General features: G+C 38.1%; 2 protein-coding genes across 4 annotated transcripts; both read left to right on the top strand.

Annotated features, from left to right (window-relative positions):
• Nucleotides 1–2573: 2573 nt before the first annotated feature.
• LOC128232512 (sialate O-acetylesterase-like) lies at nucleotides 2574–16787 on the top strand. Its single transcript, XM_052946099.1, has 11 exons — nucleotides 2574–2945; nucleotides 3089–3399; nucleotides 3501–3636; nucleotides 5234–5402; nucleotides 5727–5818; nucleotides 6135–6265; nucleotides 13591–13745; nucleotides 14535–14625; nucleotides 14822–14923; nucleotides 15678–15803; nucleotides 16620–16787. The coding sequence occupies exons 1-11, from the start codon at nucleotides 2888–2890 to the stop codon at nucleotides 16737–16739; spliced, it is 1491 nt and encodes a 496-aa protein (XP_052802059.1). The 5' UTR covers nucleotides 2574–2887; the 3' UTR covers nucleotides 16740–16787.
• Nucleotides 6280–13220, top strand: LOC128232511 (uncharacterized). Of its 3 annotated transcripts, none has more exons than XM_052946097.1 (4): nucleotides 6280–6546; nucleotides 7398–7513; nucleotides 8503–8687; nucleotides 10983–13220. In XM_052946097.1, exons 3-4 carry the CDS (start codon nucleotides 8507–8509, stop codon nucleotides 11963–11965), a joined length of 1164 nt encoding a protein of 387 aa, XP_052802057.1. In that variant the 5' UTR covers nucleotides 6280–6546; nucleotides 7398–7513; nucleotides 8503–8506; the 3' UTR covers nucleotides 11966–13220. The 3 variants fall into 3 exon arrangements, with proteins under 3 accessions (XP_052802057.1, XP_052802056.1, XP_052802058.1); XM_052946096.1 differs by having other exon boundaries at nucleotides 6280–6617; XM_052946098.1 differs by lacking the exons at nucleotides 6280–6546; nucleotides 7398–7513 and having other exon boundaries at nucleotides 7790–8687.
• Nucleotides 16788–17689: the final 902 nt, after the last annotated feature.

Genomic DNA, 17689 nt, shown 5'->3' with positions numbered 1-17689 from the left:
AATTTTGACAAAACAATTTTATAAATGTTTTTAATTGAAGTAGTTTAAGCCTTTAACTAAATTGTGTATATATTTATGACCATATAGTGGTCTCCCTTATGACAGAGGGGTACTACCAAAAATGGACAAGGTAAAGAACCCTCCTATAATTCATTAGTTAGACTAAAGTTGTAGTTTATTACTTGAAATTACTGGTAGGTTAAATTTACACCAAACTGCAACTATTAAAATATTTGTCAATAAAACAGTGATACAGTACCTTTTTTATCTGATCAGTGAACGAATCATTTTCAAATATTAAATTAAGTTTATAAACGATCACAATCTATCAGTATATTGACATCAAGTGTTTTACAGTTTTGTTCAATTAATTACGGGTTTTGGTACTGTTGGTATGGAACAAACACTGGTGTTAAAACAATAGGGAGCAGTCTGGTCGTACAAGTACCAGATCCTTTTTGCGTCGTGTCCTTTCAGTTGGATGCGTTCAGGGTAATATCTGAGCCATCGTTGTGGGTTTGCAAACTTGAACTTCAATCTCACTGTCCTTTGCATGCTCCCTCACAATCACACTCAATGGGTTGTCAGCTGAAATCCTGCAAAATAATGTTCATACATACACTACCTGGTGTTTTGAATAAATCGCGCACATTGCAACATTAGTTTTAACACCAAAATTAACCTCTGAATAAATATATGGTATTGTATAACAAAATTTTCATAGTATAACATACACATGCAGTGAAACTGCCTACAGTATTTTTGTTATACCTGAAGTGATGGTATTTCTTCAAGTTTGGAATGGGCTTCAGGAGTCGCCTATTGTACAACCAGTCAAACAATATAACTGTTCTGTCGGGATCATCAATCAGCTGTGGAATGTTGTCACTACTGCGTGGGGCGAATCGAACTATATCAGCTACCTCTTCAATTGTCTGGGCAGTGCACTGCCTACATTTGCTCTATCAAAAATAACCATGTCGTAAATATTATTTTATAATACAATTTATCTTAACACAGATAGAATAAGGTTTTAGATATACAATGACATAGTCATTCAGAAAAGCTTTTAATCGTTTACGCACCTATGGTCATTTTTAGTTGAAATTATTGAAATAGCCCTGTGTATGCTGACGATTAGTTTCGAGGTGATAGCCGACCAAAGTTTCAAAATATTGACACATTTAAAATTGTTATTTCACTATTTCAAAATCTGGGTAACGTTAAACAATATCAGTTTTACAACAGAACAAAATTAAAAGCACAAAAAAATAAGAAATTCAATCTTACAACTTACCTTCTGTAGACCAAAATGCCAGTCCAGACTAAACTTTGTGTGACCAGCTTCCATTAAATTAATTTATTTCAATGTATTTATGTACCCCCTTTTTATGCACCAGGCACAATACCTTGAACATAGAAGTGCATACACTTTATTGAACTAATTGTCTTCAAATCATGACATATAGAAAATTTTGGAGAAGAACAGAATTTAGCCAGAACTTACTGATAAGATTAATGAATATTTTGAAATTACTGATAAAAGAGTACTGACTTTTTAAAACAAGTAAAACAATGTTATATTGTTTTGTTATTGTAATGGTATCATGTTTCAATATGCAGTGCACAAGGGATGCACTTAAACACTGTTGTTTTTGTTTTCAATCTTACCCAATGACTGCATTGCTCTTATTCTGCCAACATTTGTCCATGCGCAGGCATGCAGATTATTCTCCATAGGATAGGTGTTGGAAATGGTGGTGCAGCATATATACCATACTATTTGCCCCCTTGCCCACATCGCAGCTTAATCAATCGCAGCATCAATGAGATACAATATCTGTGACCCTGAAAAGAAAGAAACAACTTTAAAAATTTACAGATATACTTCAAGTTTGAACGTTCACTTAGATGGTATAAAATAGTTAAACAAGAGCGTCGCAGAGCGAATGTGAACGCTTCGCTGTTTTTTTTGTTTTTTTTTTAAAGAATTTACAAAATGTGAAAGTTTTGCATTTAACATATAATAATTCAGTGGGATTGCGAAACTGATAATAACATCAACCAATTAAATATTATAAAATTTACCAGAGGATTCACAGCACACCTCAAATCGGCCGCACTTCCTGTCCGTTTTGAAAATTAGAAACTAATTGAAACAGTGTGTACCACGTGATAAATTTCGTCATAAATGCTACGTCGGAAGGCAATATTTTGCTTCGAATGAAGACTTTAAACAAAGATAACTTCACTATTTTTTCACCATTTTGAATGAAACATAGCGCAGTCTAGGCCGCTTACGGAGCCTCGCCTTCGGTCTTTCACCAGAGTTTGATTGAGAGTTAAGTTTCTTAAAACACTTCGACAACCGAAACCTTTTCACAATGCGACCATCTGACGGAGCACTGTCAAAACATCGTTTTGGAAACAAGTTTGACGAAGTGTTTGATTAAACTATTTACCTTATCAAACTTCGGTAATATAACGAAAGCGAGGCTCCTTAAGCGGCATAGACTGCCCTTTGTTTCATTCAAAATGGTGTAGTAAATGAAAAGTTATCTTTGATTTAAGTCTTCATTTTAATAAAAATATTGCCTTCCGGCGTAGCATTTATGACGTCATTTATCACGTGGTATACACACACTGTGAAAAAAGAGTATAAGTTTAGGTTGCGCGACGACGTTGCACAGATTTCGGCCAATGTTATCAATATGGGAAATTCATTTGGAAATACGCACTTGTTTAAAAGCACCGAACACCTGGCTTCATAGCATGTGGACACAATAAATACGTGCACTATTCATGTCCTATTTTCTGCTATCAGCTTGAACTTTGGAAACTGTCATCATTTGAAGAGTGCAGTTTAAACTGGTCATATGTTCGAATTATGAAAGTCAAAGAAACACTGATTGTTGTGCTCTTTTGCACAATTTTTACTAAATGCCGTGAGTAGTGATGTTTTTTTTCTCTCTAATTTTTGTACCATTCTTGTTTTCGTTTAGGTATTTATTCTCATTTCAGAATTTTAACCTGTAGACAAAGCACTTAAGTCGCAGTCTTGAAACTACATTTCCTAAATTAAATACAGATGGCGCTATTCGCTTCGCAAACTACTACAACAATCACATGGTCCTACAACGGGCTCCTCAGCGGGCGAACATCTGGGGGTTCGGTACCGCCGGTGTTGCCGTCAGTGTGAAAATTGACGGCCTCGTGGTCTCAACTATCAACGTTGGCGCTGACGGCGTGTGGAAGACGCTTCTTCCGGCTACCACGGCAGGAGGACCACACAATGTATCGGTTACCTCTAGTGACGGCGGCGCCGCGCTGAGTGACGTCATGTTCGGCGACGTCTGGGTGTGTTCCGGGCAGAGCAACATGGAGTATACGCTGAGTGGGGTAAGACATTTTCTTATTTTAACCATAAGCAAAGACGAGTTATGTGCCTGGTGAATATGTTTACATAATTATGCAGTGATCATATTCATTTTGCTTTTAAGATATCGAATTATACCGCGTATATCGATGCTGCCAAATCGTTACACAACATCCGGTTGTTCCGGACGAATCATAAGGCCACCGACGTCCCTCAGGTTGAACCTGTGGTCAACACACAATGGACGATACCAGATCAACGTACGTACATAAGACCATACCAAATATTTACTATATCTAACGAGCGTCTTTTTCAAAACCTATCAACCTGGGCTGGTATTCAATATTGGTTTTAATTGGATCTAAGAACGGTGTAGCTAATCGGATTACTTGTTATTAATAACTAGAGTGAATAAAGTCAATGATGTATGACCGTAAGATTAATTCAGGTTGCATATTGAATACCAACCAAGTCGAGAAAAACAAACAACTGTCAAGAAAAACAAGCACATTACCAAACATTAAACCTCTTTAAAATATATACAGCTTAATCAAAATAGCAATCCGCCAACTTAAGACTTACAGACTCAATTAAGTGATCGTAGGTTCATTAAGTAGTAAGGTTATTATTTTTTGTTGTATATTAATATATTTCTTAAGTTGTTCAAATAATAAGTTCATAAATGTTTTTTTTTTCGTTCTATATTTCTATGTTGAAACATGTTGTTTTCGTTTGAAGACCCTTAACCTACCAATCAGATGACGCTTAACATATAATTAATTTGACATTTGAATATGTGGCTTGTGTGCATTACATTATGTGTATATGTCCCCTTTTGAAGATGGGGTATATAAGTTTGCAAATGTCGGTCGGTCTAATGGTCGATCGGTAAACCGGTAGATCGGTTTATCAGTAAGGCAAGAGTCAAGGTCAACAGTGTAAGAAGTTATGAACACATTGCCCGCACCATCACTTGGTTTGACCTAGGACCATGAAAAGACAGAGGTATGGTGTCCTTGACCAGTAAATGACCTCCTTAATGTTTAGGTCAATAGGTTTGACCTAGGACCATAAAAATACAGAGGTAGGGTGTCATTGATCAGTTAATGACCCTTTTAATTTTCAGGTCAATACGTTCGACCTAGAACCATGAAAAGACAGTGGTAGGGTGTCCTTGACCAGTAAATGACCTCCTTAATGTTTAGGTCAATAGGTTTGACCTAGGACCATAAAAATACAGAGGTAGGGTGTCATTGATCAGTTAATGACCCTTTTAATTTTCAGGTCAATACGTTCGACCTAGAACCATGAAAAGACAGTGGTAGGGTGTCCTTGACCAGTAAATGACCTCCTTAATGTTTAGGTCAATAGGTTTGACCTAGGACCATAAAAATACAGAGGTAGGGTGTCATTGATCAGTTAATGACCCTTTTAATTTTCAGGTCAATACGTTCGACCTAGAACCGTGAAAAGACAGTGGTAGGGTGTCCTTGACCGGTAAATAACCCCTTTTATTTTTAGATCAATAGGTCAACAGTCTTATGTAAACTTTGTCCGCACCATAACTGAACAACGATTTTAAACAAGGGTCATCCAACCGCGATGATGGGTTGCCCGTTATCAGTTTAACCCCTATATTTGTTTGGCTGAGCGTCATTTGATTAAAAGTCAAGGTCAAAGTCAACGATCTAGATCATGAAAATTTTGACCGCGGTTTGAGGTTTGGTGTGTCCACTCAGCGATTTAATTGACGTTCATAAAATATTGCACAGTTCCATCAGAAAGTTAATATTTTTATCGATATTTTATTGTCGGCTTTGCTAACATAACTTTGAGTTATATACGGGAACCTTATAGACGACGCCCATACCCGCGTGTTCTCCGCCGTGTGCTTGATGTATGCCTTGGAGCTAGCCCCACATCTCCAGCGGCCACTGGGGCTCGTTGAAACAAACTGGGGTGGTACCCCCGTGGAAGCCTGGTCCTCACCTGACGCCCTCGCAAAGTGCCCGCAACACAAACGCCGGTGAATATACACTCAATGAACTTTCATTATCATTCAATTTCGGGGAAAATACAATATTCTTTCTGTAAGGAGTGCTTTAATTGGACTATGAAATAAATTGACATACAGCGAAATATGTCTCCGAACGAGGGCCGTATTGAACAAGCCTATTTTGCGACTGGTATAGCTTGCATGTTTTTTTATGGGAAGATAATAAATACATTTTTACTTCGTTCGACAAAAAAAAGTATATATTGATGAAACATTTGCTTTGTTGATCAATTGGATATATTTAAAAGCACTTTCATGGTCAATTGACGCCTGCTCTATATCTTCATATTTCAGTGCTGTAAACGCCCACTCGCCCTCCGCCCTGTGGAACGGCATGGTGGCGCCTCTTCTTCCTATGACCATATATGGTGCTATCTGGTACCAAGGTATTTGGTATATTTATGTCCTTACTTAGCGTACATGTAACGCGAAAAATGTAAGAAACTCTTGATTCCAGGTCAGGTCAAATCCAGGTTTGTTTTATGTAAAAGCAAATAAATTGGCCATGGGTCTTATTTCTCATAATTTTTTTGTGGAGATGACATTTATTTTTCAAAGTTCAGTTTTTATTTAAAAAATAATATTTTCGAATTTTATAAGATAAAGTTTTTTTGCGGTATGTCAGAGGCTCGTATAGCCTTTAAAAACAATGTGTGTTCGTAGTGAAACTTACCGTACTCTTTAATTTGATGTGTCCAATAGGCGAGGCGAACGCTGGTAAGGCGCATCTATACGCATGTCAGTTCCGAGCGATGATCGAAGATTGGCGGGCAAAGTTCCACGCAAAGTCTCACTCGCAGACAAGCAATCAATTTCCATTCGGTTTCGTACAGGTATAAACATAATTTATATGACAAAGGAGATATAAATTGATTTATATTGTGCATGTGTATATTTTGATAACGGTTTGGACAGGCTGAGAGGAAAAGCAGTGTTGGGTTCTGTTAACGAAACATATATCAGTGTAAAATAACCTCAGCGCAACGGAAGCAGCATGGCAAGCATGCGCATTACGGTCTTTCTATTTTCCAAGCTCATGCAGATTGCACGCTGCAAATTCGCTGTCGATTTTTTCCTTCACCAGTTGGGTTCATCGTGAATTTTCGGGTTAAAAGTACATCGTATCTTTTACATTAATTATTTGAGTTGATATTGCATCAAAATTATAATCGGGACATTGGAACTGTAAGTATATTTTCACTTAGCATCTTTCCGCTGTGTGACCTACTTTCACCGCGTTCTTTGTTCCTTTGTTTACTTGTGGCAAAATTCAACCACAATTTTTATATCAGCTTAACGATGCCATTTTCTACTCTCATTATTGGACATTCCTTCACGAAACGTCTCCAATCTTGGTGCGTAGTAAACAAAAAAATTAACATGAATTTGTCAACTGAACGCAATCAAATTTTCTGGCATGGCATTGGAGGGGGATTTCTCCTTCCCGCCGATAAGGAAAAATCATTGTGGCAATCAACATATCTTATTGCTGAGCTTGACATAGATATCGCATTTATAGACATAGGCAGTAATGATTTATGTGACATAAATTGTTCTGCTGAAAATTTTGTCCAGAATTTGTTTGCATTTGCATCCTCCCTTATAAGGATGGGATGTAAAAAAGTTGTTCTCTCTGAAATTCTGGAGCGTCGGGGAAACAACCAATTTAATTCCAAAGTACGTCAATCCAATATGTATATACGGCTGAGATGTCAGAACACTGCCAACATACTTTTTTGGTCTCATTGCAGAAACAATTTTAATTCAAGGTTTGTACGTGATTTCTCTGCCAATGACGGAGTTCACGTACATCAAGTGCGTGGGATGCCAAGATATTACATGTCAGTACGAAGTGCAATCCTTTTCGCGGAGAGGCGTGTGGGAATTTAAATTGCTGCCTCGGTCAATAGTCCCAGCATTGGGCTTGATCTTTTCATTTTTCATAACTTTTAGTTATTTTTTCAGAACACACTTGTCACACGGTGAACTGATCTGCAGTGTGTATATTGCCGTACCTGGGTTCAGCTACACTCTATCAATTGCACCTCCTTCCTGTGAAGTGCATATCAGCAACACCCTAGGTATTTGTATCCACAGGGATTGGTTTTGTTTGCTCTTACATGTACATCAATTATCGCCTTTGTATGGTGTTTAGTTATTCATTAATTTTGGAAAGATACTACCCATGAGGTTTTACTTTTCTAGTAAACCATATATTGTTCGAATGAACAGCTATTTAAATAAGTACTGGTTACATAAGATACAATATTGATACCTCGGGCTTTAATGGTTGCAGAACTATGTGTCATGTTACTATCACTTTTATGTGAAATTATTTCATGAAAGAATTTAGGGCAATGCTAGTATGCCTATTCCTATCCGGTTATCACTTTATGTGACACTATTTAATTAGTTGGGACAGATTTTCGGGCATTGGCTATACGCCCATTCCCTTTCCTATTATCACAATATGTGACATCTTTTTTCTTTTTTTAGGGATGGATTTTTGGACATTGGTTGCGTGTCTATTTCCTATCCTAATGATCACTTAATGTGACATTTATTTATGGATGGATTTTCGGGCATTGATTGTGTGCCTATTTCCTATCCTACTATCACTTAATGTGACATATATTTATGGACGGATTTTCGGGCATTGGTTGTGTGCCTATTTCCTATCCTACTATCACTTAATGTGACATTTATTTATGGATGGATTTTCGGGCATTGGTTGTGTGCCTATTTCCTATCCTACTATCACTTAATGTGACATTTATTTATGGACGGATTTTCGGGCATTGGTTGTGTGCCTACTTCCTATCCTACTATCACTTAATGTGACATTTATTTATGGAGGGATTTTCGGGCATTGGTCGTGTGCCTACTTCCTATCCTTATTATCACTTATGTGACATCATCTCAAATATGGATTTTCGGGCATTGGTTGTGTGCCTATTTCCTACCTTTCTTATCACCAATATGATTGTTATTAACACAGTGTGTGTACAGGTAACAACTTGTAGCCTGTACCATAATACACACACAAATTAACAAATCTCATTAATTTTAGCATAATGCCCAAGAAGAACCCCAAGACAGCTGGAACGGGTAAACGAAAGGCAGTCCAGGATCAAAACACGGGGAATAAACAGAGCCGCCTAGCAGTCCTCTTAGCTGACGCCATCTCCAAGGATGACGAAATTCTGTCCGAAATCGGCGAACTCCTGGGGAATAAGGACAAGAACAAGGCTGACGGTACGGAGGTTCCTTCTATATCATCCGAGTCGTCCGATGACGAATGTACATCCGTGAGTGTTAGTGAAACATCTATGCATACCGCCTATGCATATGAGGACATTTCTTTAGGGGCTTTCTCAGCTATTCATCCCCCGCTTGATCAAAAACTCATTGATAAAATAACAAACGGAGAGTTTGTGGATTTTCCATATTTACTAAACAAAGATCACAATAATGAAACCACAACCATCAGAAAAACAAACAATGCCACCATTACTTCAATACAAAAGTCATCACCACAGCCCATTACTGAAATTGGCCAATGGAATAGGGCATTCCAAATGTATGCTGACGTTTACTCGGCAAAATACCCTACTCAAGCCCCTCATCTCTTTCGTTACATGTCAATCATTCAACACCTTGCAAACACATCAAAACACTGGCAACTCTATGATGAGAAGTTCAGAAAACTACGTACTGTCTCACCTTCCATACCCTGGGGCATCATACACACAGAGACGTACCTATTTTGCTCAATACTGAACCAGCCCTTTCGTGGCCCCTCTAACAACAACTCAAAATTTCTGTCAAACAAAATCATGTTCAGAAAAGGTTACTGTTGGGATTACCAACAGTCTGGGCAATGCAGAAAGCCAAAGTGCACTGTCGCCCACCATTGTAGCAACTGTGAAGGACCCCATGGCGCTTCACGTTGCTCAAAGCCATTTAATATGCCAAAGAGATACTCTTTCAACACACCAAACTTTCAAAAATCAGGCCACTCTTCAACCAAACAGTGAGAAGAACTTTAAGTTGCCTACACCCGTTCTTATCAACACATTAGCACCTTACCTTGATGGATATGACACAGACAAAACACATTTCTTGGTTAAGGGTTTTAATCAGGGATTTTCATTAGGAACAGCTGACTACATTCCTCCTAGGGTATCACAGAACCATTCTTCAGTTCATAAAAACCTCGATTTTGTCAGAAACAAAATAGCCACTGAGGTTACACGTGGGCGCATAAAGGGTCCCTACATTACACCACCTCTGCCAAATCTCGTATGTAGTCCCCTTGGAGCGGTACCAAAACGCACCAAAAACAGCTTCAGACTCATTCATGACCTTTCATTCCCGTCATCCAAAGCAATGCCATCAGTGAATTCCCTTATTCCAAAACATAATTCTGTGGTTACGCTTGAAACATTTGACCATGTTGCATCACTCATTCTTCAATGTGGCCGAAACTGTACAATTGCAAAAGCTGACATTGAGGAAGCTTTCCGCATAATTCCAATATCACCATTGGATTATCACAAATTGGGATTCACATTTGAAAACAAGTACTATTTTGACACCGTTTTACCAATGGGTGCTTCATCTTCAGTGGCCATTTTTGAAGCTTTCTCAACTAGTATACAGTGGATCCTACAACACAAACTCCACATAAACTACGTATCTCACATCATTGATGACTTTATTTTTGTCGGTCATGCCGGTTCGAATACATGCTTTAATTCTCTTCAAATGTTTTTAGATTTTGCTAAAACAATTGGTTTGCCAATTAAGTCTTCAAAGACAGTTTTCCCAAACACCCAAGTTGAAGTGCATGGTATTCTTGTAGATACCAACTCTCTCACAGCAAGCTTGCCACCCGACAAGGTACAACTTTTACGCACACTGCTAGAAAGTTTTAAAAAGCGTAAAAAGGTAACCCTGAAACAATTGCAATCCCTCTTGGGTCACCTCAACTTTGCCTGTAAGGTTATCAAACCGGGAAGGTGCTTCTTGCGCCGCCTCTACGACTTAACTATTGGGTGTACGAAACCAAACCATCATATCCGCCTTACAAGCGAAACAAGGGCTGACATAGCTTTATGGCACACATTTCTCAATGATTACAATGGCTGTACTCTTTTAACAGGGGATAGATTTACCACTTCGACAACTCTTAAGTTATTCACCGATGCAGCAGGGTCAAAAGGTTTCGCATGTACCCACGGGTCATCTTGGACCTTCGGTATATTTCCCCAAAAAGTCAAAGAACATCATATCAACATTCTTGAACTGTACCCCATTGCCCTGGCGGTTAATATGTTTGGACATCTTTGGCAAAACACTAACATCTGTTTCATCTGCGACAATATGGCAGTAGTGTACTGCCTAAACAAACAGTCCTCTAAGGACAAAACCATGATGAAGCTCATTAGGAATATCGTTCTCTCCGCATTGGAAAACAATTTTTGTTTCCAGGCCAAACACATTAGCACAAAGAAAAATACAATTTGTGACTTACTTTCTCGGTTACAGGTTCAAGAAGCACTGACCTTAGCCCCACATCTGAACAAAACACCGCTACCATTACCAATCCAGATGAGCCCACTAGCATTGCTGCAATGAAAACTCATCTAATAACTGCATCTCTTGCTCCGTCAACAAGGCTCTCATATAAAAGATTCTGGTCAAGGTTTACTGTTTTTGTTTCAAATATGCCAGAATCAAGAAGCTACTTACCAGCAACATCCGACACAGTTGCCTCATTTGTGGCCCACCTACATTTACTGAAATACTCCCCGTCGACCATCAGCAGTCACCTTTCAGCAATAGCGTATCAACATCAGCTCACAACTAATCCTGACCCTTGTAATTCCTTCATCGTACGCCGCATGGTTCTAGGCGCACACAAAACCAACTCAAAATCTGACTGCAGAAAACCTCTTCTGTACGAGGACATAAAGAAACTTTGCAAAGCCACAGCATTTGTATTTGCAACAAATCCCTTTTTGAGACAGTTATGTCAAGCGATTCTCTTGATATCCTTTCATGGATTTTTTCGAATGGGCGAACTTCTCCCTTCTAAAAGCAGCAAAGACCATCAAGTCGTACAATTGAAACATGTGGAATTTAAAAAGAAATCTGTTCACATAAGACTGCATCGACACAAAACTAAGAAAACAAGCACACCATGTTCAATAATCATCCCCTCATCTAAATCCTTTTGCCCTGTCACCTACTTAAAAAGCTACCTCAGTCTGAGAGGGAATAGTAAGGGCCCACTTTTCATATTGGCAAACAATTCCTCTTTAACACTGGGAAAATTCAAAACACATTTCATGAAACTTTTGCACTTTGTCAACCTGTCACCTAAATACTACAAATTCCACAGTATTCGGATTGGAGCTTGTACACAAGCAGTTATATCAGGAAAATCTGAACAAGAGATCATGCTGTTAGGAAGATGGAAATCTAAAGCCTTTAGAAAATACATTAGACTTTCAAAAATTACATCCTAGTACTATTGGTGTTGGTCGTGCATCAAAATGAACAGGATTTGCTCCACATAATACCTTTTCATTTATGGAGATATTGGTTGTGTATCTCTACAGTATACTCATACCACTTGCCTTTACCATAATACTCTGTTGATGTTGGTAGTGCATCAACAATTCATATGCAATTTGAGTTGTTTCTAGTCAGCATGGAATTTCTTTGTTATTCCTCTTACTTGTCTATTGTTATAATAACTAAAGCAATACTAAATTTTGAACATACTGTGTAATACTACTTTGAAGTGGTCATTGTATACTGTACCATTTACATGTTTTTATAATTTACCTTAACCTTTTCTGGTCATTTACCATTGCGTCAACTTGTTATGTGCTCATATTTGATATCACGAGGCAATATTACATGTACATTGTTGTATTTTCTATTTATATACAAATATGTTAAACATTTGGCATTTGCTTTCTTGGCCATAATTCAACTTACTCTAGTCAATATCTTTGCGCTCTCCCTTCCGTTGGTTGGACTTGGTTTGGGACTTTCTTATACGTCCAACTTTATGGGACTTTTACCCATTACTTACACTATTATGTAATCATTATTATACAAGTTATGCGGACTGGGTTGCAAATGCACCAGTCCTTTTCAAAATAAATTCCGGCAGATGCAATATGCATCAGCCCTTTTCAATCCAATTGGGTGTTAGTATTTACTGTCCCATAAATAAACTTTGGATGTGAGAGCGCAAATATAAAAACATAATTTATATGACAAAGGAGATATAAATTGATTTATATTGTGCATGTGTATATTTTGATAACGGTTTGGACAGGCTGAGAGGAAAAGCAGTGTTGGGTTCTGTTAACGAAACATATATCAGTGTAAAATAACCTCAGCGCAACGGAAGCAGCATGGCAAGCATGCGCATTACGGTCTTTCTATTTTCCAAGCTCATGCAGATTGCACGCTGCAAATTCGCTGTCGATTTTTCCACCTTCCCTCCCCGCCTCCTCTCTGCCTGTACAATTTGCTTTGTGATTATGTACATTAATTATATTGGACTTTCTTATACGTCCAACTTTATGGGACTTTTACCCATTACTTACACTATTATGTAATCATTATTATACAAGTTATGCGGACTGGGTTGCAAATGCACCAGTCCTTTTCAAAATAAATTCCGGCAGATGCAATATGCATCAGCCCTTTTCAATCCAATTGGGTGTTAGTATTTACTGTCCCATAAATAAACTTTGGATGTGAGAGCGCAAATATAAAATAAATTAGTGCATGAAAATAGTATGTATTTATTTTGTTGTTGTTGTTTTTTGATTGTTGTTTTTTTGTCGATTTTTTTTTTAAATTAGATTATTGTGCAGCAGGAAAGATGTAAATTCTATTGACATTCTAGTCTGGACATTTTATCTGAATTTTGAATTCACAAAAAACCCCACTACAATCATTGAAATGTTTGGTATGGTGGCTGATTTCTTGTCAGTTTGTGAGGTCACCTTTTCGATGCAAAAGGCCAAGTAGCAGGACGAAAACGAAAGTGGCGGGTTATCGCATTTTCGTCCTTTCGCACCGGAAACGATTAAAACAATATTTCATTGATGACAATATATTTCTTCAGCTCGCCCCGTTTCGTAACGGATCATCTTCACTCGGCTTTTCGGAGATCCGATGGGCGCAGACGGCAAACTACGGCTACGTCCCCAACCCGAGCCTCTCTGCCGTGTTTATGGCCGTCGCAATGGATTTGCCTGACTTTGAATCACCCCATGGAGCGTACGATTCAGCTTCAATCACTCATGAAGTTGTTTATTTCTTTTAACGAGCGACGTGTTATCAACATGAAATTGTCTTTTTTGGGGGATGCATAAACTGATTTTGCTCAATAATGTAATATTGGCATATTGTGACAAAACTGCTGTATATAGCAAGCTCACTTTAGATCGTACTTGGGTATTGCATTTGGAATGGCAGGGTAAGGTACTATTTAGATGACATGAAGTAAATTCTTAATAATTAAGAATGGGAGGAGAGAGCGTAGCGAACGAGCCATTCCTTTTCATCGAGATATTACTCCATGTCATCAACTGACTTTGAATACAACCTCCTTGGTTAATACATTGTCAGCGCAAAATCTGACACAGGGGTTGTGTATCGGATGAGTGGCAATAGGCGGACCATTAAACACCCGCGAAAGTTAAAATTCTACATGATTAAGTCTAGTACTTAATGATTGCTTATCTTCAATCAGTGGTTGAAAATGTAAGATGTATTCTAGGGTTACGGTTTCCCTTTCTAAAATAGAAAATTCGGTTTCCGCTCAATGACTTCGATAAGGCATAAATAATTAAACTCGGTGTACCAGTATGGCGAACTCATAGATACGTATTTTCTTAGTTTTGAAGCATTCAATATTTAATCGATATCATGGAATTTAAGTAGAATTCCGGTTTAAAAATATACTCACGATAAAAGATGTGGTGCTGGCGGCTATATAAGTGGAAACCTTCCACAAGTATCAGGTTTTATTTTGTTAAAGAGTTAGAAGTACACTTCCTGTTTTAGGATTCACCCGCGATTCAAGGAGGATGTGGCGGCCCGCCTGGCATTGGCTGCGAGGGCCGTGGCCTACGGAGACTCAAGCCTCGACTACCAGGTTTTCTTTAAAAATAATGACTAGAGGCCAAGTTACTGTATTGCTACTTTTGTTCTTCGTTAATATGACGACATGTGACTTTGATGTAATATGGTGGGGTGGGGATGGGGGGTATTTACCTTATGTCTGAAACATGGGTTTCAACTTCAATTTTTCAAACCGTAACGAAACAAAACAAGTTGTGTTTAATCTCCAGGGCCCATTTCCGTCCCGACTGTCCATTTCCGGTCACACACTGACGATCGAGTATGATAGCGGAAACAGCGCCATTGACGTGCGGGCAAACACGGGCTTTGAGGTAGTTTACCAGCCCGAAGGCCCACTGGCACCGGATTTTCAAACTCAAATTATTATTTTTTTAAATAAAAAAAAACCCTTATAATTTCAAACTATAAATAATATATAAGAAATGTGAAAGATTATTGAAAACTATTTTTAAATATAAATATGCACTTTGTACTGTCTATATATTCTTACATATAGACAGTAAAAAGTTCATATCTATGAAAGAAAAAAATCAATAATTTTTCACATTTCTGGCATTGTAATTTTTAGTTCGGAATCAGTGCGAAGGTGGTGTGCATACTTATATGGATAATTGGTAAAATACTATAATTCTCGGGAAATACTTCGAAATAACGAAAAATCGATATAAACGAAACACAAAAGGTATATAACTTAACCCGACATATTTGAAAAAAGACATAACCAGAACATTCAGATGACATGGTTTTGTAAAACCGGTGTAACAAAAGAAACAGAGGAAAAAATAACCGCCCGTTCATTACTCTATTGGGCGCGGGAGGGGCATTCTCGTACTCCAGAGCGATGATGCTATGCGTACAACATTTTAGATTATCATTATCAATCTTTTGATTAATGAGAATGTGGAAGGGGGAAGTGTGTAAAAAGGATTTCAAATATCAAACAAGAGATTTTTTTTAAATTTCAAGAATTTAAGTACATTACAAACTACATACTGATACATACGCTTAATTATGGTACGGGTTTTGAAAGAAATCCTCATATGAACAAAATGTTTGACTGTCTAGGTATGCTGCGGAAGTACAGAAGCCCATAAGTGCACGGCCGCTGAATGGAAAGCTGTCTCGATAACCGCCCATGACCAGACGACCGTTACCATGGATACACACGTTTGCAGCGGACAAACGCATGTGGTAAGTAGCTTCGTCGCATAATATGAGTTAATTGTCACGTCGACAAACACAATTTCCTCATTCCTTGTCGTTGCAGGTTTGACAACAGACACGAAAAAATGACATTGTATCGGCCGTCAGTTTATTTTAGAAATAGCGTTTAGAGCTGCAGTCTCACAGATTAACCGTTTTTCCAACTTTTTTTTATATTTTTTTTGTCTTGCAATTAGCAAATTTTGCGTAAATATCTGCTAACCTGTGAAGAAAGACTGCTGACAAAAGATTGCAGATTTTCATATTTCCATTCCAATTTTAATGGCTTAAACCGTTACTGACGGTTTAAGAAAAAAAAAGCATTAAACATCAATTTTGGGGCGGAAATATGAAAAGCTGCGATATGATATTTTGTCAACAATATTTTATCACTGGTTTGCAGATATTGGCGCAAAAAAAAAGATCATTCCAAGACAAAAAATGAAAAAAAGTTGTCAAAACGTTCAATCTTTGAGAGTGCAGCTTTAAAGCATTAAATTTGATTTCTGGCAAAGGACGCAAGCAATAAACGATATTTGCTAACACATCATCTACATTGGCAGGCTAAGAAGTGCCCACACTAAAGTTTTCCATAATATTTGGTCTATACATTTACATCTACATTCTTCAAAAGTAATTAAGTCGGATTTTCGATTGTATCCAAAGAAGTTCTATACTGAATATACCTGCTACAGGTTATGTACGGGCAAGTAGCTGGTTGTTGATGTGTACGTTACACGTTGCGCATGTTAATGCTATAGTTTCGTATGTGTGAGTAACAGTTCACGTACTTGTATGTTACAGGTTGCGGGGGTGAGGTACGCATGGCACGAGAGTCCGTGCGCCTTCATGCAGTGTGCGGTGTACGGGAAAGATAACGGCCTGCCGGCACCAACATTCGTCAAACAGGCCCCGTTTAACTAAAAACGCGATTTCATCTTTTCGAACTAAAAATAAACATCATTTATTAAAGCTTTAGATTTTTCATATATAAACTGGCCTTGACGCGGATGAGCAAGGCACGTGAAGTGCGCTTCCTCACTATTTTGTTGTTGCAATGCAGACTAACTTTTTGAAAATAAAAACATTTCCGAAATGAGGACGCACAAAAGCAATCTCTGCCACACGATAGCTGTTCGAACAAGGCAGGCTATATCCGTCATTGTTTTTTTAGAATTTTTTTTTTCTCTGAACCGAACTGGTACGTTGAATCTGACCAAAAGTGTACACTACCACTGGTCAAGAGTGGGAAAATAGGAAATACCAGTTGTTTGATCAGTAACCTAAATATTCTCGGATATATATGAACATTTAATAAAAGGATATAATATATGGTAATCCATCAATGCACAAGTTAGTAATAGCGCGGATATGAGCGTGTGTACTGACGTTTGTTTCTCGTGTGTGACCTTGACCTTTATGATATGGACCCGGGTCAAGGTCACTGCACATCGTCTGAATGAGAACAACATTTGTACCAAGTTATATATTAATCCATAGATACATAAGAAAGTTATAGCCCGGACAAGAAGAACATGTGTACTCTTTTAAATGTCTTGTTAGACCTTGACCTGTGAGGAATGGACCCGTGTCAACACATTATATTCGCCTGGTGAGCAATTATGCCTAGTTATATGTCTCCCCATGAATGGGTAAGCTACAGCCAGGATAGGACCCTATGTTTTATAACTGCATAAACTTGCCGAATAACCCCAACTGTGACATTGACCATTGTGGGAGGAACCCGGGCCATGTGATGAACATGTGTACCTATATATTAATACACGAGTTGTAGCCCATAAACAAACAAGAGGGCACTGAAGGCCTTGTTTCGCTCACCTGATCCAATTCAAGTGTGAAATAAGTGTTTTCAG

This window comes from Mya arenaria, chromosome 4 (assembly GCF_026914265.1).
Source record: "Mya arenaria isolate MELC-2E11 chromosome 4, ASM2691426v1".
NCBI classification, from domain to species: Eukaryota; Metazoa; Mollusca; class Bivalvia; order Myida; family Myidae; genus Mya; species Mya arenaria.
This window is presented reverse-complemented; position numbering and strand designations above follow the sequence as displayed.